Here is a 22,970-nt window from a genome sequence, read left to right as displayed (position 1 = left end):
CTCGTTGGCTTTTATTTTGCTCGCTCTCCTCATTTCACAACTGTCGTGCCATGTGTTCTATGGAGAATGTGCTGACTCAGCCCAAGAGTTTGCTTTATTCAGGTATTTTATTTTGTTACATGCGTTCATGCGATTTTTGGAGGGGTGGGTGGGCGAGGGGATTGTTCACAATGTCCTCAATTTATTGTTTGCTTTTATGTGAGTGGTCTATCGAGATCTCTTGATTCAGTCTGTTCTGATCATTAAATAAACTCATCTCTTTTTTTATAGAAAACAATAAAAACAAAGTAAACAAAAATCTGTCTTGTACTTGCTATACATGGTCATTTTTAAGCCTAATATACAGTAATCCCGCGTTTATCGTGGATAATTGGTTCCAAAAACCACCCGCGATAAGTGAAATCCGCGAAGTACGGTCACCAACAAGAAGTACTGGGCAGGCTAACGAGTTAGCTAATTCGTGATCGTGCTAACACGCAAAAACGGACTTCTAAAGGAACATAAACGAACATTTGGAGCAATACTACATTGTCTTAAAGGTTAGACACATGTTTCCTCAATTTACAGGTTTTATTTTGACTTAAATTGTTTTTTAATTTGGAAAAAAAATCCGCGATGTAGTGAAGCCGCGATAAACGAAACGCGAAGTAGCGAGGGATCACTGCATATCTTCCAATAATTATGCTTTTATTTTGAAGGTCACCAACGCCGCTGTGTTACCGTAATACAGCAATGGTGCGGCTAGCTAGCTAGGTTGACATTACAGTGAAGGTCTTCGGCTGCACTGAATTTAGGTAACGTTTCAGTTACCGTGGTGAAATTTTACGTCAGAATGGGCGTTAAAATAGAGATGTTCAAAGTAAGTACAGCTGTCTATTTTTTTAAAAACCGTTACTCTTAAAGTACTGACGATTTCGGTGTTGTTTTGGTTCAAGTCATAGTCAAGGCTATTGACTGACATGCTTGTGTTTTAATTATGTTGTGGAATAGATGGTGCTGTATTTATCCTTTCCTGTTACTATGTTTTGGATCTCGAATCAAGCAGAATATTTTGAGGAATACATCGTAAAGCGGAAGGTTTGTAGTAGTTCAATTTCACACAGAGTTGGAAAATGCCGTAAACCGGTGACGTAAAACTGATCCAGCTTTCTCTTTTTTTTAATGAACTTTTTGTGGAACGCAGAGAGAGATCTTCCCAGCTGACGAGGGGATTCAAGTAAGATTCATTTACATTTCATTTATACGTTTAGTCTTTAAGTTGTTTTCTTTTGTGGGAAAGAAATCTGTCAAAAATCGATTTGCATTGTAGTTGTGACCATCATTTTGGGTTTAGTTCTATATTTGGGGGGTTCCCGTCAACTTTAGAACATCATCAAAAGTTACATGATTCCGACTAATGTTTATCATGTTTACTTGCAGAGAAAAGAGTTGGAGGACTTCAAGGAAAAAGTTCGAGCACGAAATGAGCAGCAGCGAATGAAACAACTCTCTTTGGAGTCAGAGAATTAAAGTTGTTGCCCCCCAAAAAATATATTTATACCATAACTGTTTGCGTTGTATCAGGCAAGAAAGAATGAATGGAACCGGGCGATTTTCATTTCTATGATAATTTTCCCATTGAACTTTGACAGCATGTTCATGTGATGTAATTATGATTTACATAATGATTCACTGACTATAAATGCTGTTCGACTTTTTGATGTTTGGTGTATTTAATTTTTAAATTGCATCATATCACGTGTGACAAGCTTTTTTTAATGATAAGTGAATAAATACATTTTAATAAGAGTATCATCACAGGCCTGTTTTTCCTGATGTAACGTATGAACATGAGATTTGGGTGAGCCGTGTGTTATACTGTTGATGGACTGTAGGGGTCACTATTTCCCTAGGAAATTTGTATGACAAGCAGGTAGTCAGACTTTAACAACAAGGAAGTGGCCAACAGTGACACAAGTTAACCGACTGCTGATGATGGCACCGATTGGGCTAAAAACAATCGTAGGCGAAAGTAAGTGGCGCATATTATATTCTCGAACTGTCTCCAATTGTAACATATTAGTTTACATGCTCAAAGTGAAGTTTCGTGGGATGAATCGGGAAGTGAACGTGACGTCTGAGAACAAAATGTATTTCTCGAATGTGTTTCCGGGCTAAAATCTGTATTAAAACGTCAAATAGAGATAATGTCACACGGGCGACGTAATTAGCAAGGAGCCAAAATATTGTTTTGTGAAAATTTTTGATAGAAACTTTATTTCTTGGCCGTTGAGCACTTGATGCAGATGAAGGCTAATGATAGCTAGCTTACGTAATAGGGAAGTTGGGCAAGTTTTTCCTTCCCATCGATTACACGTAATAATTATTGAAATTTAGCTAATTTTAAACATATATCACGATTTACATTTTGTGTAACTTATATTTTTAATGGACTCGTTTAAAAAAAACGCTTTAATTAATAATTTATGAATAAAACAACCACAATCTGCCGAGTTGGGTTTTTTTCTTTTTTGGGGGGGTTCTATTTAAAGGCAAACTATAACTCAATGATGCAGTTGCTTATAGCAAAGGATTCACAACTAATGTTCTGTTGCTACCTCTTATAAAACTTTTTGTCACAGCAGGAAGTGGTTCAGAGCATCTCAAGTTCTGCAATTTTGTAATCTCTGTGTTTATCTCAACAGAAATCTTGAATGGTGTCATCAAGAGTGTAAGAAAGGATGGAGAGTGGAAGGTAAACATTATCCAAACATAACACATAACTAAGTGTCTGAGACTGAAAGGCTCATTTGGATTTCCAAATAGTATTTACATTTTTTTATTTTTTTTTTTTTTTTATTAATCAATGGCTTCAGGTTCTTATCGTGGACCACATGAGCATGCGGATTCTGTCATCTTGTTGCAAGATGTCAGACATTCTGGCAGAAGGGGTCACGAGTAAGTATGCTGTGTGTAAATCTGGTCATGTGTCCTGCTGAGTGCAAAGTATTTATATGACCATGCCTGACATAATTCCTGTCCTCGGGATGAAGTAATCCTTATCTAAATTGATTTCATACTGATGGCTTCATAGTGTTGCTCCTTTTTTGCGCGGTTGTTGAGGTCTCGTGTGCTTTCAGTTGTGGAGGACCTCTATAAAAGCAGGGAACCCATCTCCTGCCTGGAAGCCATATATTTGATCTCACCGGTGGAGAAGGTCTGCTTACTCACTAAACTTAAATTATTTATACTCACAAACTACCCCAAAAAAGGGTCCGTTGATTTCATGAAGCGATAACAAAGACTTTAACTTTCAGTCTGTTCGGGCTCTCATTAACGACTTCAAGGACTCCGCCTTCACGTACAAAGCAGCCCACGTCTTCTTCACAGACAGTAAGATACCGCTTCGATGTGTTCCAAAACAATCAAAATGCTCACCCAGGTTATTTCATGTTTTTATTTATTTTTGACTCCACCAGCTTGCCCTGATAATCTTTTCAATGAAATTGCAAGATCAAGAGTCTCCAAATCCACCAAGACGTTAAAAGAGATTAACGTCGCTTTCTTGCCGTATGAGTCTCAGGTAGGATTTTTAAGGAAAAAAAAAATCCTACTAGAACAACAAAACTATATTTCAAATATCTATTTTTACTCTCACTCTCGAAAATCATTCTTGTTCCACGTCTTCTCGGCAGGTGTTCTCCCTGGACCACCAAAGCTCCTTCCACTCCTTCTACAGCCCCAAATCCAACAAAGAGACCCGAGACAAAATGATCGAGAGTCTCGCCGAGCAGATCGCTACCTTATGCGACACGCTCAAGGAGTACCCCGCCATCCGATATCGCAAGTAGGCACCTCCTTGTCACTTCCATATAAGCAAAAACAATTGCACTCATTCGTTTTTTCTCATGTCCCCGTAGCGGAGCGGACAGGACCGCCAAACTGGCCGAAGAGGTCTACCAGCATCTGAATGCTCACAAAGCGGACAACCCAAGCATGGGAGAGGTTCAAGCCCTTCACTTACTCCTCTTTAACATGTTGTACACAAGTGAATTATTATTCCTTTTTTTCTTCTCTAGCATCTTTTTCCATATAAGAGTGTAAACATACATTAGGATGCTGCAGCTTTTCACCTCTACAGGTTGTGGGTATCTTTTTTTTTCTTCACTGCTGCTTTCCCCTATTTTCTTCTTTCTTCTTTCTCTTAGCTCACCTTTTCCTAGCTCCGGGATGAATCTCATCAGGCATGTATTATTTTTTCTGTGTTCTTTGGTTGTTTGGTGTTGCCTTGAGAATATTCAGTATGTTGCATGAGAGGAAAAGAATTCAAGGGCATTCAAAGTTCATACGCATGTTAGTCCACCATCAACCCATGTAGCCAAAAACATAACCCCTACATCGGTGTGAAAATCTAACCTGCACACAGACAATGAAATGTGGATTGCATGGCGGAATAAAAATAAATATTTCAATTAATGTTGTGTTAATCCCATTTCTCGATTTATTTCAGGGAGTAAACAAGGGGCGCTCGCAGCTCATTATCGTGGACCGTGGCTTCGATCCCATCTCACCTCTCCTGCACGAGCTGACCTTCCAAGCTATGGCCTACGATTTGCTGGACATCGAAAAGGACATATACACGTGAGTACACTTGTTTCATTTCCCTGCTTATTGTTTGCTTAAACTCTTTTGGAATAGTTACCAGACGACCGGCATTGGGAATGCCAAAGAGAGAGAAGTGTTGCTGGATGAAGACGATGAGCTCTGGGTCCAACTCCGACATCTGCACATTGCCGATGTCTCGACGTGAGTATGGCGGGACTCAAACGCACACCTTGTCAATTGACTTCCTTCCATTGATTTTTTTTTTTGTTGTTGTAGGAAAGTGACGGAGCTGCTGAACACGTTTTGTGAAAGCAAGAGAATGTGCACTGACAATGTATGGCTGTCTTTGTCCTTTTGTTATTATACACACAATTTAATTTGTTAATAGTGCTTTTTTGGTGGTTCTCTTATTTTTTTGCACAAAAGGCAAACATCAAAGATCTCTCGCAGATGTTAAAGAAGATGCCACAGTATCAGAAGGAGTTGAGTATGGTAAGCGACATTTTTTTTTATTATGTCTAATCATTAAGTAAATGTATTTTCTTGTCACTAGTGCTGCGTTATGAATGTTTGTTTTTTGACAGTACTCCACACACCTGCACTTGGCCGAAGCTTGCATGAAGAAATTCAAGGCGTCCCTTGATAAGCTCTGCGAAGTGGAACAGGTCAGCGTTTCGTCAGTCTCGCAGTCTCAATTTTAGAGATCCCTCAATTAATTGACGATTAAATCAACAACATATTATTGTAATTGCTATTTTTGGAACATGGCAGCGGTCATCTTTCACCACATCTGGTCACAGAGTACTTTGTAGCTGACATTATAAATAGAAGGTTAATGCACTGTTGATCCTCCCAACACAGGAAGGGAAGCCCGGACCATTAAACCTATCAGCACTGGTCTTAGTATGTTTTGAAAACAAAGCCAAGATATTTCCATCGGCGAGGATGCGTTACCGTAAATCGGTTACGCGATACGAGAATTTGGCGTCCCGAGTGTGAATTTTCAGATGCCGCTGGCAAGCAAGCTGTAATGTCCCGACACATTTAATGACATGGCGACGTACAAAGCCTTCCAAGCACTGTGGCTTAGATTTATCAGGGATAGGATAACAGAAGATACCGACTCATGTCCTTTTTTTTTTTGTTTGCTGAGTGATGCATTACTTGGTCATGAGTGTGTTTCAACGCCACCATCTCGTAAATCCCGCTAACTTGTTTTGGCTTTTAATGAGGACACCAAGGTCCAAAAGGCCAGTGAGTTTCGGTTTTCATTGCCGTGTGGTCTATAAATGACATGTGTGAAGGACTTTGCCAATTTCTACAAAGCTCTGGCAGCCAAAGACGAGTCCATAATTATCCCTCTTGTCAGTTTCCCTGTCTCTCTCTTCACAGGACTTGGTGATGGGCGCTAATGCAGAGGGGGAGCCTCTAAAAGACGCCATGAAGAGCATCGTGCCCGTACTGCTTGACAACGACGTTTCAGCCTACAACAAGATCCGCATCATCCTGCTCTTCATCTTCCACAAAAAAAAAGGTGCAACCCCTCCTTTTTTTTATAAATCAGAACTGTGGCTGATGTGATGGATTGCAGGCATTGGTGAGGAGAACCTGGACAAACTCATCCAGCATGCCAACGTGACGGCCGACAGAAACATCATCACCAACTTCCAGAACCTGGGCTGTAACATCATCGCTGGGGTATATATTTATGGCAATAGTGGGAAACTCAAAATACACTGCCTTTTTATGTTTTATTTTATTTTATTACATTAGTTCCAGATATGCCAGTCACTCAATTTGTACCAAATGTGTTTAGGGAGTCAATGCCGGTGTGACTCTGCCCGATCGCAAACAGCGCGCCGACAGCACGTACCAGCTCTCCAGATGGACACCCATCCTCAAGGACATCATGGAGGTGTGAGAATTCCCGTTGCTTTTTTTTTTTTTTTGTCAATAATTGACAAAGCACAAAGTTTTAATTAAGTCGCTTCCATCAGAACGCCATCGAAGACAAGCTGGACAAGCGCAACTGGCCCTTCATTTCGGACCCCGCCCCCATCAATACCACTCACACGGCAGTCAGGTAGGTTACTATAAGTCACGAAAACTAAATTGAAATTCAAACCGCTGATCTTCATAATTGTCCGCCTGATGATTCATTTATCCATTTTTAGAACATTCCTAGAAATGTGTGTTTAAACAAACTAAACGAGCGGTCACAGACGGATTATTTTTGTCAGATAAAAGCCTTTATCCCTGTAACTAAATCCAAGTGGAGCTCTTTGGTGAAAATAGTGAGAGTGAGTCGAAGGTTTAAAAGGTGAAATTAAGGCCGTTTTGCGTCAAACGCTGCCGTAATCCTGCCGGGGATTCCCATTTTTGCAACCTGGGCGGGTTCAGCTCATAATCTGCTCGTGTCATTCCTCTTTTGCAAAGTGCATAAAATCAGTCTTGAGTAGTCATTAAAACGACTCCGGCTGTTCAAATGCAAGTTATCGTTTCTGATTTATGTAACGGCGCACGTTGTTCTTGTTGTTTATTGATACAGTGCTCGTCTGGGCCAGTGGCACAACAACAGACCTCCAACAGAGTATCACACCGGACCCAGGCTCATTATTTTTGTCATCGGCGGGGTGACCCACTCGGAGATGCGCGCCGCTTACGAAGTCACCCGAGCCAATGCCGGCAAATGGGAGGTTCTGATTGGTAAGCGTTGTTTTATTTCAGACCAGCGTCCAAAACAAAAACACGCATTTGTTCATTCAAGCGAGCATTAGCTTAGCATTATAAATTCCTTTTGTTTCATTCAATCTGACAGGCTCCTCTCACATCCTTACTCCAACCGTTTTCCTCAACGACCTCAAGAGTCTCGATCAGGTTCCTAATCCAGATTGCGAAAACAACGCAGATCCCAACAGTGGGCGGCTACAATGAAGGAAGAACCTTTCCTTTCTTTTGATTGGCTCCGGGTTTTACATAAGTACGTCACATGAAGATCACTTTTTTTTCTTTCTTAGTATTGTTTATATAGTTTGCTCTGCAATTAGTTCTGTGCTCATATAAAAGTATTTTAATGCCTCCTAGCCTCATCAGCCCGTGAATGACATCACTGTATGAACCTTTGAAGGTACCTTAAATTAAACCCCCAACTCACTTTATTCCGGTAAATCTAATGGCAACTGCTGTCTTTGATATCCTTGCACATGATTTAATTCTAATGCTGGAATGTGGTGTGTCTTTGTCATGTATAAAAGAAGTAATAAAAGAAGCAATATTTACTTTGGATCTGCTCTGATTGTCATTAGCTTGCGCCTTCTGCCGACCACGTTGAGACTTCTTAATTGCGAGTGTGTGTGTGTGTTACATTTAGGAGCATCCCATCTCCATCCCGAGGATTATGTTTTCATCTAGGATTACATATGGCAATATTAAGACGGGGACACGGGCTGCGGCGTTAATGGCGATCAGTTAATACTCTGCACTTAACTCCATTTAAAAGCCTTTCATCCCAGCCGAGTTGGGTACACAGTCAGATCAGCAGGACGTTGGGACAACCTCAGCCGCGGCAAAGCGAAGATTCCGTTCATCATCGACTGACTTTTGATGTGGTTATGTGTGCAGAAGAAGAGCGTCATGCTGGGATGGTGAGCAAACGTTTTTATCATCCTTACAAATCTGTGCCATAATAATGTCTAAAAATATTATTTGAACAATCCAATGAGGTTAAATAAAGAAAAATATTGCTTTTAATAATTTGGTTTGATTCTTACTGACAGTGTGGCTATGGACATTTTGTCCCTTGGTGCAACTCAATTTGAATAAATCAAAATATACTTTATTTTTGATTTTTAATAGTACTTTTAATTGTACTATATTATTTTTGATTTTTAATAGTACTTTTAATTGTACTATATCGCAAATACTATGAGATATTTTTTTAATCCTCCCAAGATTCCATATAGGTAGATCATAGCAGTTTCCGAACATCATGAGTTCATCACAGCGAGGACAAAGGGAAGAACCGCGCAAGTCAATCCCTACATCTGCTTCAATCCAACAACGAGACTTTGCTGAGCAGCAGGTGTCAACAGCAGCAGCAAAGTGTCAAGTATGCTAAAAATTTAATTTAGCGTAAAGTCACCATTTTTCTTTCTTTCAGGAGACAAAAACTTTTCAACATGAGGGTTTGGCCCCTCAGATTTCAGTGACCCAGAGCACTCCGGACATGAACAGGAAGCTGCTCTTGTTGCCAGGCAACCAGTGTCAAGCCCACGCGAGTTCCAGCAAGGTCACTTGAGCTACCTGACACGTATGAACAAGTTTTATGACGCTAATTAATGACATTGTTTTGGCCTCGGACAGGCGCACTTGTCCGAGGAACAGCAAAAGTTGACAAATCTTGTCCATCACGATCAGCGTGGACATGTGGAGGACTGCTCCCTGAATCTCAGCCACGGTGACACCACAAGAAACTCTGACCGGCAGCCTCATGCTGCGATATCCAATGAAGGTGATCGGCGATAATTCCACATTGGTCGACACTGAATTTGAAACAAAAATGTCCTCCTCCTCTTCATTTTCCCCAGATTTCGACGCACTCTTCAATCTGTTGACCAACAGTCAGAGCAGACGGCTCGACGACCAACGCGTGTCTCTTCCTTCGTTACCCGGTTTGGACAAAAACGAGCCGCAGTCATCATCTGACACGGATTCAAGCTACTTATGCTACATGGTCTCCAAAGTCCAGGTTATTACATCACATACATTATATCCAAACCCGTCTCGGAATGGAATATTAAATTTGAAATAATTTTATAATCTGTGGCCAGGGGAGCAGAATGGAAAACCAAAGGTGCTCCCTACCTCAAATCCAGCCTTTGGAGCCGGAACGGAAGGGAGACAACATTGCACGCTCGGCCTCTTTCAGCCCCGGTTTGAACATGGAACGCCCCAAGAGCCAAGCTATGACCTCCCCCAAAAAGGTAGGAGTACAGATAACTGTTGTTGACAGCCTATTTCAAATGTAGCTAAAAAAATGTCCCTCAAGTAATCAAATAAATGCAGGAGTTGAGTCAAGCTGAGCAGAAGCAATTCCTCAACTTAATGGCTCACGCGCAGCGAGGCCGCATGGAAGAGCAGCGATGTGTCCTCAACCTTAGTCCGCAGACTTTCCCTAAACACAAGCCCGCCCAGAACGCCGCAGCCGCAGGTTCTAAGCTCACTTATTTATGTGCAAGTCTGAATGTTTACGATATCATTCTGTCTTTTGATTACATTGGTCAATATGTCTCCTTGTGTCCGGGCAGGTCCGCCGGATTCTGACAGGTTCTTCAACCTGCTGGCCAACTCGCAAGGCAAACGTCTGGATGACCAGCGAGTTTGTCTTCCATCTTTGCCCGGGATTCAAAATGGAGGCCCCTCTCAAACGTCAAAAACAGACGCGAGCTATTTGTGTTACATGGTCTCTAAAGTCCAGGTGAGGGGACTTTTCAGCAAAACTAAACCCAGTGGTTATTCAATATCCACCAATGCTTTTTTCCAATGACAGGGCTCCAGGTTTGATGATCAGAGATGTTCTGCGCCTCATATCAGTCAGAGTTTAGGCACTCCAAAACCCCAGCACAAAGTTTCGCCCACCTCAGAATCATCTGACAAAGCTCAAAGGAGGTCCGGCTCCCTAGACAGAAGTGACACTCACCAGCAGGTGAGGAGGAGAGAGGAGGAGGGGCTAGTCTTTTTTTTTGATTATTCTATATCCTCTATGATTTTTTTTTTTTAAAGCTCTCTCCACCTGATCAGCAACAATTCCTCAAAATGATGACTCGCGCTCAGAGAGGACGCATGGAGGATCAGCGTTGCACTTTAGCCCAAAGCAGGAGCACGCCCAATACGCCCACACACAACCAAAATAAAACCCCTGCAGGTACCTGAGAAACTGCCACACGAGCCACTCTGAGGTCATCAAGTTTGTTGTCTTGCTCTGAGATGGGAGTCTTTTATGCAGGTCTAGATACGGATGGGTTGTTCCTCAGGCTGGCCTCTAGTCAGGCACACAGGCTGGACGACCAGAGGCTCGCTCTGCCCTCCCTACCCGGGATAAGTGCCACCACAAAGGTTTCTTCCTATAAAAATTATTTGGGGTTAAAAGATTTTTCATCATGTTTTCTATCAATATCAATAGGACCTAATCAATTGTGTTGGCATATAACGCACACATTCTAACCTTTTATGGTTCACTTCCAGGTTAGCGCCCCACAAATCAGTGTGGTTGAAAGCAAGGCCTCCAAAAAACAAGGGGCGAAAAAGCCGGCTTGTCAGGCCCAGACGACGGCGGCACCTTCGGGCTGCAGCCTGCCAAAATCGTCATCCTTCAACTGCGAGACAAAATATCAGCGGACGCTTGACTCCACAGCTCAGGTAAGTCACAATAAGATTGAATGAATAAATTGAATTTATGTTTTAAAAGAAAACAAGTAAGAATCAAAATTTGAATCAGAAAGGCTTTGTTGTTCTCCCATAGGGTGCAATGAAATGGAACAGAGACTGTTTTTATTTATTGATCTATTTATTTATTTATTTATTTGTTTGTTTATTCAATTATGATGTATTTATTCATTCATTTTTTTATTTTTTTATTTAGGGTGCAATGAAATGAAACAGACAGTTTATATTTATTTTATTTTTTATTTCATTTTTTTTCATTTCTCATTTCAGATTTTTTAATTTTAATTTTTCTACTTATCGGTGGATCTCATTCCAATTTATGATGTCCTTTTCAGATGACTGTAAAGGTGTCAATGAGCTTCACACCACAAACGGTAAGCTGATCTAACGTGTATATTTAAAATCACTTCAATCACCATTTTCTATTTGCTCACCTACTAAACGGACACAAGAATGTCAACCAGCCTTTCCCAGAGGTCTTCCTCACTCTGGGCGCCCCGGGAGAAAATCTCATGATCCCTCTCAGCCCGAGACCTGGCCGACCCGTCTCCTTGGACCTGAACCTCGTCCCCAGCCCCAGGAATCCCCGCTCGAGGCCATCGTCGCCCCAGCCCAAAGCGGCCCGGAAGGCGCATCCCTTTACTTCTGGCCCTCCGAGACAGGAAGGGTCCGTATCCTGCCCCATCGGCCCACAGGAAGACTGCTTCTCTCTGATTGAGAAGGTTCACACGTCCCACCTTAAAGTCGGAGTGACTCAAGGGGGGCAGAAACACAAAGAGGATGCAGTGAAGGGGCGGGGCAATGGAAAAGGGCACGCTAAGAAAGATCGGAAGGACGCTGCTAATAAACACTAGACAGTCTCATCAAGGTAAGTTGAAATTAGAAGTAAGAGACACTGTTTGTTGTAGTTGGTTATCCTAATTACAATCACCCCCCCCTCCTCAATTCTTGACATTTAGTATTCACAACATAGTCCCCCCCAACCCCCAAAAAATGCATGAACCACTCTGTTATCAGTTGAAACAAAATAAGATGAACATAATGTGAAATATAAATAAATGACTGGAAATGCACACATGGACAATCGCAATGTTTTTTTTCTTTTTATTTATTTGTTTTATTGAATGTATTTCGGATATGTTTCATTTGCAGTACGGTGACGTTAAAGAACCTGTGAAGTGAATTGTAATTAAAGTCTTATGTATTTAATTTTTTTAATTTAGTTTCACTTTAAAGGCAATACATGACATGCTTTCGTAAGTTTGGGTCCCGGCGAATTCTTTGTGGGTCAATAAGTTCAAATCTGATTTTATATTTTATTTGAGTGTATTTTCACAAAGAAATATATATATTTTGACTTTTTTTTATTTCATGTGATTCTTCAGTTTGACCATTTGAAGACAATGTGATATGACACCATTTTAATTAGAAAAAAACAACCAGATTTTTTTTTTCTTTTTTCATTTATTGCTATAATTGAATTGCCACACAACAGGGTCCATATTTTATGGATCCCTCCAATTATTTCACTGGATCTTATTCAGTAGAGTCAGTTCCCTGAAAAAGAAGAGCATAAAGATAATCAGTCATCCTTGAGCGACCAAACATTTTCGACTTAAAATAAGCATGTCACCTTCCCACTCTCACGACTCTTGGCCCTCATCTTGTTGACCTGGGACTCAGCAATGTCAGCACGTTCCTGAGCCTCCTCCAGCTCATGCTGGACCTTCCTGAGCCTGGACATGTGAGTATTGGCATGCTCTTCCTGTGATAGAAAACAAACGTTGACATTGTGTGAATGCCATTTTTGTGAAATCACTATGTGGTGGACTTACGGCTTCCTCCGCTTGTCTCTTGTAAGCCTTGACCTTCATTTGTAATTTATCCACCAGATCCTGAAGCCTGGTCCCGTTCTTCTTGTCCTCCTCAGTCTGTTTGGGTGAAATTTTTTGCTGCTGATCCCAAAAAGGAAACTTGCGAGTGTGGCGGAATGGAACGCACCTGGTAGGTCAGCTCCTTGACTCTCCTCTCATATTTGCGGACACCTTTAACAGCATCCGCTCCACGTCTCTGCTCAGTCTCCACTTCAGTTTCCAGCTGACGGACCTGAAAAATGGACATAAATGAAACGTTCGAGTAGGAGGGTTAGGAATCATTTATGTGATGAAAGAGAATTTTCGAGCAGTTCTTACTCTAGCCTCCAGTTTCTGGAGTTGCTTCTTGCCACCCTTCATGGCGAGGTTCTCAGCCTCATCCAGACGGTGCTGCAGGTCCTTGACAGTCACCTCCAGGTTCTTCTTCATCCTCTCCAGGTGAGCGCTGGTGTCCTGCTCCTTCTTCAGCTCCTCGGCCATCATGGCAGCCTGAAATCAAGAGTGTTGTTTTGATATTTCAAAATATTGATTCCATTGGCAGGTCGGTGTTCACGTTCTCACTCACATCAGTGATGGCCTTTTTGGCCTTCTCTTCAGCATTTCTTGATTCCTGAACGGCATCGTCCACTTCACCTTGAACCTGAACGAAGTCAGCCTCCAGCTTCTTCTTGGTGTTCATCAGGCTGGTGTTCTGAATGTGACAAAGTTATGAATCAGAACAGTTTCGTATCCGAAAGTGAAAGACTTTAGAACTATTGTGCACGAACCTGAGAGTGAAGCAGTCCGACACGCTCGTTAGCATCAACCAGCTCCTGCTCGGCCACTTTGCGGGACCTTTCCGTCTGTTCTAGAGCGGCTCTCAGCTCCTCAATTTCAGCCAGCATCAGGCCGTTCCTGCGCTCCACCATGGCAGCCTGTTCCTTCATGTCTTCTTGTCCCCGTATAGCATCATCAAGGTGCAGTTGGGCATCCTGACAAACAAAAAAAGCAAATAGTCATTTTTCATTTTGTATGCATCGAGTAAAGACCTCACCTTGAGTTGTCCCTGGACATTCCTCAGTTGCTTCTGGGCTTCAGCTGCCTGTCTGTTGGCGTGGCTCAACTGAATCTCCATCTCGTTCAGGTCTCCCTCCATCTTCTTCTTGATTCTCAGGGCATCGTTCCTGCTCCTGACCTCAGCGTCAAGAGTGGTCTGCATGGAGTCAATCACTCTCTGGCTGTTCCTCTTGATCTGCTCCATCTCCTCGTCCTTCTCTGCAAGCTTCCTGTCAACCTCGCCTTTGATTTGGTTGAGCTCGAGCTGAACGCGAAGAATCTTGGACTCTTCATGCTCCAGCGTACCCTGTGTTTGGGAAACATGACTCAAGTAAGATTGAATACAGTGTCACGGTTTTGTCATGGCAACCATAGAATTCCGAAAAATAGCCAGAGTATCGATGATTCAATTGAATGATTTGATAATGTGATACCTCGGCTTCCTCAAGAGCAGTCTGAATCTCGGCCTTTTCACTTTCAACAGTCTTTTTAGCCTTTTCCAGATCGTGGATGCTCTTTCCGGTCTCCCCAATCTGTTCAGTTAGATCTGAGATCTCCTCTACGGGTCAAAAACAAACCAAAAAATTCAACCATTGTGATCATTTGCCCTAACTGTAGTGCAAATTGACTCACGCTGCAGGTTCTTGTTCTCCCTCTTCAAGGTCTCTAGGTGATCCAAAGCCTCCTCATAGGAGTTCTTCATCTTAAACAGTTCAGTGCTGAGAGAACGGGCCTCCTTCTGGGAACCTTCCAGCTCTGCCTGGCCCTCCTCATATTTCTGCTTCCATTCTGCCAGGACCTGAACATTTCAAAGACTCATTAGAAATGGAGTCATGTGTCATTGATGAATGCGACCAATGGAGATATGAACCTTATCAAAGTTCCTCTGCTTCTTGTCAAGGTTGGCAGCCAGGGCATTAGCTCTCTCCACATCAATCATGAGGTCCTCCACCTCACCCTGGAGCCTCTGCTTGGTCTTCTCCAAAGAGGCACACTTGGAGTTCACAGCCTCAATGGACTCCTCTGCTTCCTGGAGACGCTGGGCAAGCTTCTTTCTGTAATGGGCAAAGATTTTGGGTTTGCAGAAAATCTCTGGAAACATCCTCCCCTTATGTCAAAGTTCCTCACTTGGCCTCCTCCAGCTCCTCAGTGCGCTGGATAGCATCAGTTTCGTACTTAGACCTCCACTGTGCCACCTCACTATTGGCCTTGGACATTCCTCGCTGCAGTTCAGCTTTAGCCTCCTGCTCTTCCTCATATTGCTCTCTGAGCAGATCGCAGTCATGACGGGCAGACTGAACAGCATGAGCCAGGGCATTCTTGGCCTATATAAGTTCAAAACAAGTTGGATAGCACCAGTGGCATATGAATACTGGATCCAAGTCCTGGTAGGGATGCTTCTTTGTTCTTCTACCTTAACTTCCTCCTCAATGTGTCTTTTGAGCTCTTCAATCTGCTGAGTGTAAGCCTGCTTGCCCCTGGTCAGCTGGGAAATGAGGGCTTCCTTCTCTTCAAGCTGACGAGAGAACTCACCTGCAATGACATGTATACATTCTCAAAATGAGGTCATTGAACTGAAAATAGTTGGCTTACTCACCGTTCTCTGTTTGCAGTCTTGCCTTCTGCGCACTCAAGTCGTTGAGCTGGCGAACATTCTCATCATTCTTGGTCTTAATTTCACTTAACTGGTCTTCAAGAGTTCTGCATAGTTTCTCCAAGTTGCCCTACAAAGACCAAATCATCTTGTAGAGTTACTATTTGGGGATCAGGTCATTTTTTTGTTTAGATCAAAATGGCTGAAACAAACTTTGGCTTTGGCGACGGCCTCCATGTTGCTGGAGAGATCGTCAATCTCCATCTTGTACTCGCTCTTCTCCTTCTCTAGCTTCTGCTTGACACGCTGGAGGTTGTCGATCTGCTCGCCCAACTCTGCCACGCTGTCAGCCTGCTTCTTGCGGAGAGCGGCGGAAGTCGCCTCATGCTGGAGGGTGGACTCTTCAAGATCACGACGAAGCTTCTGGAACTCAGCCTCCCGCTTCTTGTTCATCTCAATCTGAGCGGCCGTTGCTCCACCAGCTTCCTCAAGCCTCTCGCTAATCTCCTCTAATTCCCTGGAGAGGTCAGACCTCTGCTTCTCCACCTTGGCCCGAGCTGCCCTCTCAGCTTCTATCTCCTCTTCCAGCTCCTCAATACGAGCCTAGGTGGGACGACATTATTGTATTGACTGCAACCCAACGAGATCTTCTCATGGTAAGTTTAATTAGGTGAGAAATGTACCTGGAGTTCCTTGATCTTCTTCTGGAGCTGAGCACCAAGAGACTGTTCATCCTCAATCTTACTGAGGAGCTGACTGGTCTCAAAGTCTTTCCTTTGAATAGAAAGGAGAAAGACATGCTCCATCTTTGCAGCAGGAATCAACAGAAACCACAAGTTCCACTCCGATTCTTTCTCTTACTTTTTGATTTTCTCCTCTGATTGCTGTTTATCATTCTCCAGATCCATTATGGATTCCTGGGCCAGTTTCAGGTCACCTTCAAGCTTCCTCTTGGCTCTCTCAAGGTCCATGCGGAGCTTCTTCTCTTGCTCCAGGGAGCCTTCAAGCTGTTACATTGCATTTATTTAAATGACAATGAGTCATGATCCATAAAACATTTATATGGCCACTGTGGTGTTCTTACATCATCCACTTGCTGCTCCAGCTTGGTCTTGGCCTTGGTCAGAGTGTTGACTTTGTCTTCCTCTGCCTGCAGATCGTCCAGTGTTTGCTGGTGAGCCTCTTGGAGGGCTTTCTTCTCCTTTGTCAACTTAGCAATAGTCTCATCTTGAGTTGCCATCTCCTCTGTCAGATTTTTCACCTAAAATATTGAAGCAATACGTCACTGCCAGCTGTTTCTGGTGGCGAAATTTAAAATGAGGTCGAAGTTCACCTTGTTTTCAGTGGCGTGTTTCTCCTTTTCTACTTTAGCCAAGGTGAGTTCCAAATCATCAATATCTTTCTTGAGCTCTGAGCATTCGTCCTCCAGCTTTCTCTTCTTCGTGGTCAGCTCAGCGTTGATTTCTTCTTCATCTTCCAGTCTCTCGGTCGTCTCTTTGAGTTTGGCCTCAAGCTGGATCTTGCTCTTAATGAGCCCCTCGCATCTTTCCTCAGCATCTGAAAGGTTCTCACCTTCCTGTTGTTAAAAATAAGCATTGTTTGTTTTTGTACAAAAACGATTATAACAACTGATCTGGTGATATCTCAGAGACCACTCACAGCTGCCACTTGCAGTTGCAGGTCATTCTTCTCCTGCAACAGGGAGACCATCTTCTCCTCCAGCTCTTTCTTTTTGGCCAGAGCAGTCGCCAGGTCAGATTGCATTTTGCCATAATTCTCCTTCATCTGCGCCAGCTCTTTCTCAGTCTCGGCACTCTTCAGGAGAGGCTTGATCTTGAAGTACAGATGCATCCATGGCCAGTTCTTCACATTCATGAAGGAACGGACGTTGTACTGGACGGTGAAGATTGCGTCTCTAGGAAGCACAATATGAAGAAAATGGATCCACTGCATTTCACTTGAAACACATCTGGTTTTTGGTCAAGTTTCTACCTCCTCTCCATCATCTTCACAAACTCTTTCCTCATGAGGTATCCTCTGCAGAGAGCTTGAGTCATGGTCACCAATGCAGCCAGTTTCTCATCTCGCATCTCCTCCAGGGTACCCAACAGACCAGCTTTGAAGAACACCTGTGTGTTGTGAACAAGAGTTTTTAGTGACTTGCCAATCTATGTGCCATTGGTGACTCACCTTAGTGTGTCCAAATTTGTACTGAGTGTGATCAACATCGATGGAGCCCAACAATTTCTCTGCTGCCTTCTTGTTGTCAATGAACTGACCCTCAGGGATGATGCTAGCGTTCAATACTTTGTATCTACAAGAGAATGAGAAACATATTTTGTTGACCTCGTGATAGGTCAGCTAAGACCAATTTTCTCGCACTCACCTCTGCTTGAAATCACCGTAGAGGATTCTGCTGGGGAATCCCTTTCTGCAGATTCTGATACCCTCAAGCACACCGTTACATCTCAGCTGGTGGATAACCAGGTAGTTCTCCATAAGACCTGAACATTGTTCAGAAGATTTAATTTCTGTTTCAAACAGCTGTTTGGAGTAGAACCCTACGAGGACGACATCAAACCTGGGGTCTTATGGTCATTGGGGATCAGGCAGCGCACAAAGTGAGGATGAGTGCTCCTCAAGTTAGTCATCAGCTTGCCCAAGTTCTCCTGTGAGGTGAAATGTCGTCATTCTTGCAACGTCAAGTCACGATCTCATGAGGTAAACAATTCACACATATGAGTGACATTACCCTGAATAGAGCAGAGACAGTCTGGAAAGAACCACCCTTCTTCTTTCCACCACCCTTCTTGCCACCACCACCACCACCACTCTCTGTTTCATAAACGTTTGTCAAGATAAGCACACCAAAGCGACATTTGCAGGATGAGCTTTATACCTTCAGCTGAAGCGTGGGTGGCGTACAGCATGCCCAGCAGCTTGTTTGAAGACTTCTGGTAGAGCTGGACAACGGAGTCATTCAGGGGATCCTTGTTTTTGTCCAACCAGCCGGTGATATTGTAGTCCACAGTACCAGCGTAGTGGACCAGTGAGAAGTGGGCCTCAGCTTTACCCTTTGCGGGTTTTGGCTTCTCAAAGGCCTTGGTCTTGCCAAGATGCTGATCATACAGCTTGTTCTTGAAAGACACGTCTGTCGCCTTGGGGAACATGCACTCCTCTTCAAGGATGGAGAAGATGCCCATTGGCTATCGTGGGGGGGGAATGGTGTCGGTCATTTTGGAGGAACACTGAGATTCATAAATGTTCTCAGATCCAAGCACAATCGTCTCACCTTCTCAATAAGCTCAATGCAAGCCGCCAAGTCCATACCAAAGTCGATGAATTCCCAATGGATGCCTTCTTTCTTGTATTCCTCTTGCTCCAAGACAAACATGTGGTGGTTGAAGAACTGTTGCAGTTTCTCATTGGTGAAGTTGATGCACAGTTGCTCCAAGCTGTTGAACTACAGAATACAGACATTACACCTTATTAATCCACTGATGTGTTTGTCTGAGCTGATTCGATTGTTCTGTGACTCACATCAAAGATCTCAAATCCAGCGATATCCAACACTCCAATGAAGAACTGTCTTGGCTGCTTTGTGTCCAACATCTCATTGATTCGGATGACCATCCACAAGAACATTTTCTCATAGATGGATTTGCAGAGAGCTGACACAGAATTGTTGACCTAGTAAAGAGATGTTAAGGTTACAATTTGTTTTGTTCAATATGGAAGTTATGACGGAGTCTCAATTTTATTTTTTTTACCTGTGGGACGGTTTGACCTTTGGTCACAAATTCATTCCCAACTTTGACTCGAGGGTAGCACAGAGCTTTCAGCATATCCGCTGAGTTCAGACCCAAGAGGTAAGCGATTTTATCAGCCTCTAAAAGGAAAAAAAAATTATCGTGTAACGTTTCATATTGTGTGTGGAGACATCAGAGAATTGTTGTGGTTACCCTCAGTGCCATCAGGTTCCGCCTGCTCCTCACGCTGCTTCTGCTTGAATTTTATGTTGCCGTGATGCATCACAGCACCAGTCAGCTTGAAAATGCTCATTTTTTCCTCACTGGTGAAGCCCAGGATGTCGATAGCGGTCTGGATTTAATACAAGTGAGGGTTATTTATCACAGATATGCTAATCGTCATTATTGCTGACTCACATCTGTTGCGATGAACTCCTCAACGTCATTGATGCTCTTGACAGTGATTTCACCCTGACTGACCATATGATAGTCATACGGATTGGTGGTGATCAGAAGGGCCTCTGGAATGAAGTTCAGTGAGTATAGTTTCAATTTGATACATTTTGGGGTTTTATTTGGTGTGCCATACCGAGCAGCTCAGGCTTGTGTCCTGTCATCAGCTGATAGAAGATATGGTAGCTCCTCTCAGCTGACAGCTGGAAGGTGACACGGGACTTCTCCAGCAGATCTGAGCATTTGTTAGACACACATGAGAATTTATTTGTAGCCAAAATTATTTTGGCCACTCATGTGGGGACTGAAAACTCACAAGTTTCAATATCAGCAGAGGCCAGCTTGCCAGTAGAGCCAAAGTGGATTCTGATGAATTTACCCTAAATGTTGACCAGGAACGTGTCAGTTTTTTTCTTTGACAGTCAACATGCGGAAATTAAAGCGTTCCGATTGAGCTACTTACGAAACGGGACGAGTTGTCGTTCCTTACGGTCTTGGCATTACCGTAGGCCTCCAGCAGGGGGTTGGCTGCAATGATTTGATCTTCCAGAGAACCCTACAAAGGCGCAACCATACCGTCAACAAAGATTTTTAGGAGCGACCATGCTCTTTTGAGTATAATTGTAGTTTTACCTGTATCTTCCCAGGTTCAACCTTTTTGACTCCAGCAACTGCAATTGTTGCAAAGTATTGGATGACACGCTTGGTGTTGACAGTCTTTCCGGCACCGGATTCTCCACTGGAGAAGATAAGGATATTTCAGTGCAGTGTCTCAAAATTTCAAATAAAATAGCTGTTTTCATGACTTACGTGATCAGGACGGACTGATTTTCACGGTCTAAAATGAGAGAAGTAGCCAAAAATATTAGCTATTAATTGTAGCTACTACAATGTCGTGGTTTCAGGACTTGATCGAAAAATTGTTACCAGTGAGCATGAACTGATAGGCGTTGTCAGAGATGGAGAAGATGTGGGGTGGAGCCTCAATTCTCTTCTTGCCTCTGTAGGCCCCTACGACCTCCTGGTCGTACACCGGAAGCCACTTGTAGGGATTGACCACGACGCAGAACAGCCCAGAGTAGGTCTGGAAAGAGATTGTGTTGCTCTCACAAGTCCATGACTTAAATTCAGACCATCCAGAGTTGAAAAGCAGGACATTGATGTCGACTCACGTAGATCATCCATGATGCAAAACGCTCTTTGAGGTTATACAACACGGCGGGCTCGTTGAGGTGGGTCATCATGGCCATGTCCTCAATTTTGTCGAACTTGGGAGGGTTCATGGGATGGATGTCGTCTTCTTTGACGGTGATGGTCTGAAAGGTCATTTCTTTCATTTGGAACTGATTTGCCAGTGAAGGCTCCTCAAGTAGGTTTCATCTGGGGCCTCGATAGACTTTACCTTATTTCCAATGAGTGTCTCGACGGTAGCTTTGCCCCCCTCTCTTTTGACGAGTTTGGCCTTGACGTACATCTCGTCAGGAACGGCCACGAAGAAGGCTGACTTGGCATCAAAGGGAGCCGTCTGAGCCTCAATCCTCTCCTTCTCGGGCTTCCTGAGGTAAATGGCTGCGACGCCATACTGCTCCATCTCCGCGTCGGTACTCATGGTGGCACTTTATTGGACACTGAGAGAAGGCACAGTTCAAATTTGCTTCCATCACTTCATCAAATGTTTACATTACACGCAATTGTGATTACCTCTTAAGGTCCCACCAGAAGATGAAAATCAGATCAGTTCTTGTGATCCTATGAATCAGAGATCAGTAGGATGAGTGTTGTTATAAAATAAAACCACAAAAATAGATGCCGTTGATTCACCAACCTGTGTTGAAAGCCTATCAGTTATTGTGAGCGTCCCGGGCACTGTCTTTTATAGAGGACCCATGTCTCCTTGGTAGGTGTGCCCTGCTGTACTTGGTCATGTATTCTTGTCATGTTGTCGCTAATCCTGTGACAGTGACATTTAACGTGATTGTGTTGCCTTGTGCCTTGTTTTATGGTTGCCGTTTATTTCATTCCAACCCTCCCCCCTGTGCCGATGTAAATACCCACCCATAAACGAGAGAAAAATAAAATAATAGAACTATTACAATACCCTGATATTAAGGGAATTCAGGTGTTCTGCTATTGTTGAAACTAGCTTTTTATAGTGTTAAAATATGAATTGATAGATTTATAAATCAAGCTAACGTCACAATAATAAAATCCAACCCCGCATTAGAGAAGTTGTTGGGCTCCACCATGTCCAAATGTTGTTTCCGATTTAATTATTGGCGACATATGATCATCTTGACCTGGTGCGCTGTGCCAGGCACTGGCTGTGGTTTTGGCGAATGTCAGCGGTATACAGTTGCAGAAGCACCACACAGCTCACATGTCAAGGATTGGCCAAGTGCTGTTCCAGAAAACGAAAGGAGGGGATTACATGTCGCCTTGGAATGTGATGGATGAACAGTTGTCAACCAGACTTTGATAAGACCCAAAATTAGTCCTTTGATAATAAACAAGATGGTGGAGATGCCACCATGAATAAACAAGATGGTGGAGATGCCACCATGAATAAAAGCATGAGGCAAGACTTGGGTCACTTTGAAAATCTGGATTTAGCAAAATGCTAATCTACTTTGGTACTTTGGTGATTTAATTTTCAAATATGGACTGTTGAGTCCAGACTTGCTGCCGCCTTTTAAATTTACCTTTTTGACCTTGCAGTGTTTAAACATATTGGGTAGATGTGATTTCAAACAAGGTCAAAGGTTTCCTCAGCTGGCCTGAAAATAATTGCTCAATAATTGTCCAACTTCACCATTTGTCGACCTTATTCGGTCGGCCGCTACCTATTGCGCCGATTTTCCGTTGGGATCTATTTTGGAAAAAGCAAAGGTTTATGGGTGGTGTCGTAAATAGGTGCGAGTTCCTTGGCAGCGAGATGCATGAGTCCAGTTGTTTGACACCTTGCAGCTTGGCGTTCATCTCCACCCAAGTTGCGCATGACTGCTTCCTGGGTCACCTTGACTTCAGCTGTGACCATGTGAGCCATTGTTCCGCACGGTGACAAAATGTTGCAGCCCGGTTCACGCTGACGGCATGGTGGAGTCATCATTTAACTCAAACCTCTTCAGTTTGTAAAGGTAAAAATAGTCCGAGTCGTAATAGACCTGAAATAGAGAAATTCTTGTCGGCTTTTCGTACCCGTCGGAATGGTTTACAGAACAAAAAGAACCTCTTCAGAAC

The 22,970-nt window shown here is 43.2% G+C and overlaps 4 protein-coding genes across 5 annotated transcripts; 3 read left to right on the top strand and 1 right to left on the bottom strand.

The window, feature by feature from the left end:
* The first annotated feature begins 699 nt into the window (after window positions 1-699).
* pet100 (PET100 cytochrome c oxidase chaperone) lies at window positions 700-1,791 on the top strand. Its single transcript, XM_088357166.1, has 4 exons — window positions 700-859; window positions 991-1,077; window positions 1,184-1,216; window positions 1,420-1,791. Exons 1-4 carry the CDS (start codon window positions 833-835, stop codon window positions 1,507-1,509), a joined length of 237 nt encoding a protein of 78 aa, XP_088213292.1. The 5' UTR covers window positions 700-832; the 3' UTR covers window positions 1,510-1,791.
* Window positions 1,792-1,861: 70 nt separating this feature from the next.
* On the top strand, window positions 1,862-7,867 carry stxbp2 (syntaxin binding protein 2). Its single transcript, XM_088357165.1, has 19 exons — window positions 1,862-2,011; window positions 2,685-2,734; window positions 2,856-2,937; window positions 3,120-3,196; window positions 3,297-3,372; window positions 3,459-3,562; window positions 3,675-3,826; window positions 3,900-3,984; window positions 4,490-4,620; window positions 4,678-4,785; window positions 4,861-4,918; window positions 5,011-5,076; window positions 5,169-5,249; window positions 5,977-6,118; window positions 6,176-6,282; window positions 6,401-6,499; window positions 6,582-6,667; window positions 7,133-7,290; window positions 7,403-7,867. The coding sequence occupies exons 1-19, from the start codon at window positions 1,972-1,974 to the stop codon at window positions 7,516-7,518; spliced, it is 1,818 nt and encodes a 605-aa protein (XP_088213291.1). The 5' UTR covers window positions 1,862-1,971; the 3' UTR covers window positions 7,519-7,867.
* Window positions 7,868-7,995: 128 nt separating this feature from the next.
* Window positions 7,996-12,303, top strand: LOC148383992 (uncharacterized). 2 transcript variants are annotated; one of them, XM_088357163.1, is made up of 14 exons: window positions 7,996-8,228; window positions 8,536-8,665; window positions 8,744-8,872; window positions 8,947-9,094; window positions 9,171-9,331; window positions 9,414-9,566; window positions 9,649-9,793; window positions 9,891-10,060; window positions 10,133-10,288; window positions 10,366-10,507; window positions 10,589-10,698; window positions 10,828-11,001; window positions 11,364-11,402; window positions 11,481-12,303. In XM_088357163.1, the coding sequence occupies exons 2-14, from the start codon at window positions 8,573-8,575 to the stop codon at window positions 11,880-11,882; spliced, it is 2,022 nt and encodes a 673-aa protein (XP_088213289.1). In that variant the 5' UTR covers window positions 7,996-8,228; window positions 8,536-8,572; the 3' UTR covers window positions 11,883-12,303. The 2 variants fall into 2 exon arrangements, with proteins under 2 accessions (XP_088213289.1, XP_088213290.1); XM_088357164.1 differs by lacking the exons at window positions 7,996-8,228; window positions 8,536-8,665 and having other exon boundaries at window positions 8,746-8,872; window positions 8,947-9,331.
* Window positions 12,304-12,513: 210 nt separating this feature from the next.
* LOC148383991 (myosin heavy chain, fast skeletal muscle-like) lies at window positions 12,514-22,891 on the bottom strand. The gene is made up of 42 exons (XM_088357817.1): window positions 22,691-22,891; window positions 21,559-21,684; window positions 21,435-21,482; window positions 21,136-21,361; window positions 20,906-21,049; window positions 20,661-20,817; window positions 20,544-20,571; window positions 20,367-20,472; window positions 20,197-20,289; window positions 20,050-20,113; window positions 19,870-19,968; window positions 19,698-19,801; window positions 19,494-19,632; window positions 19,302-19,420; window positions 19,072-19,221; window positions 18,824-18,994; window positions 18,431-18,737; window positions 18,284-18,366; window positions 18,113-18,200; window positions 17,918-18,035; window positions 17,722-17,845; window positions 17,524-17,660; window positions 17,191-17,446; window positions 16,865-17,107; window positions 16,616-16,792; window positions 16,393-16,538; window positions 16,215-16,305; window positions 15,745-16,134; window positions 15,535-15,661; window positions 15,352-15,470; window positions 15,066-15,262; window positions 14,809-14,992; window positions 14,571-14,736; window positions 14,372-14,496; window positions 13,936-14,244; window positions 13,670-13,873; window positions 13,468-13,593; window positions 13,221-13,391; window positions 13,030-13,134; window positions 12,864-12,959; window positions 12,662-12,793; window positions 12,514-12,585 (listed from the first exon to the last, which is right to left on the bottom strand). Exons 4-42 carry the CDS (start codon window positions 21,340-21,342, stop codon window positions 12,565-12,567), a joined length of 5,823 nt encoding a protein of 1,940 aa, XP_088213943.1. The 5' UTR covers window positions 21,343-21,361; window positions 21,435-21,482; window positions 21,559-21,684; window positions 22,691-22,891; the 3' UTR covers window positions 12,514-12,564.
* Between the last annotated feature and the right edge of the window lie 79 nt (window positions 22,892-22,970).

Source organism: Syngnathus floridae, chromosome 17 (genome assembly GCF_059516105.1).
Source record: "Syngnathus floridae isolate MCC-2025c chromosome 17, RoL_Sflo_1.0, whole genome shotgun sequence".
NCBI lineage: Eukaryota > Metazoa > Chordata > Actinopteri > Syngnathiformes > Syngnathidae > Syngnathus > Syngnathus floridae.
This window is presented reverse-complemented; position numbering and strand designations above follow the sequence as displayed.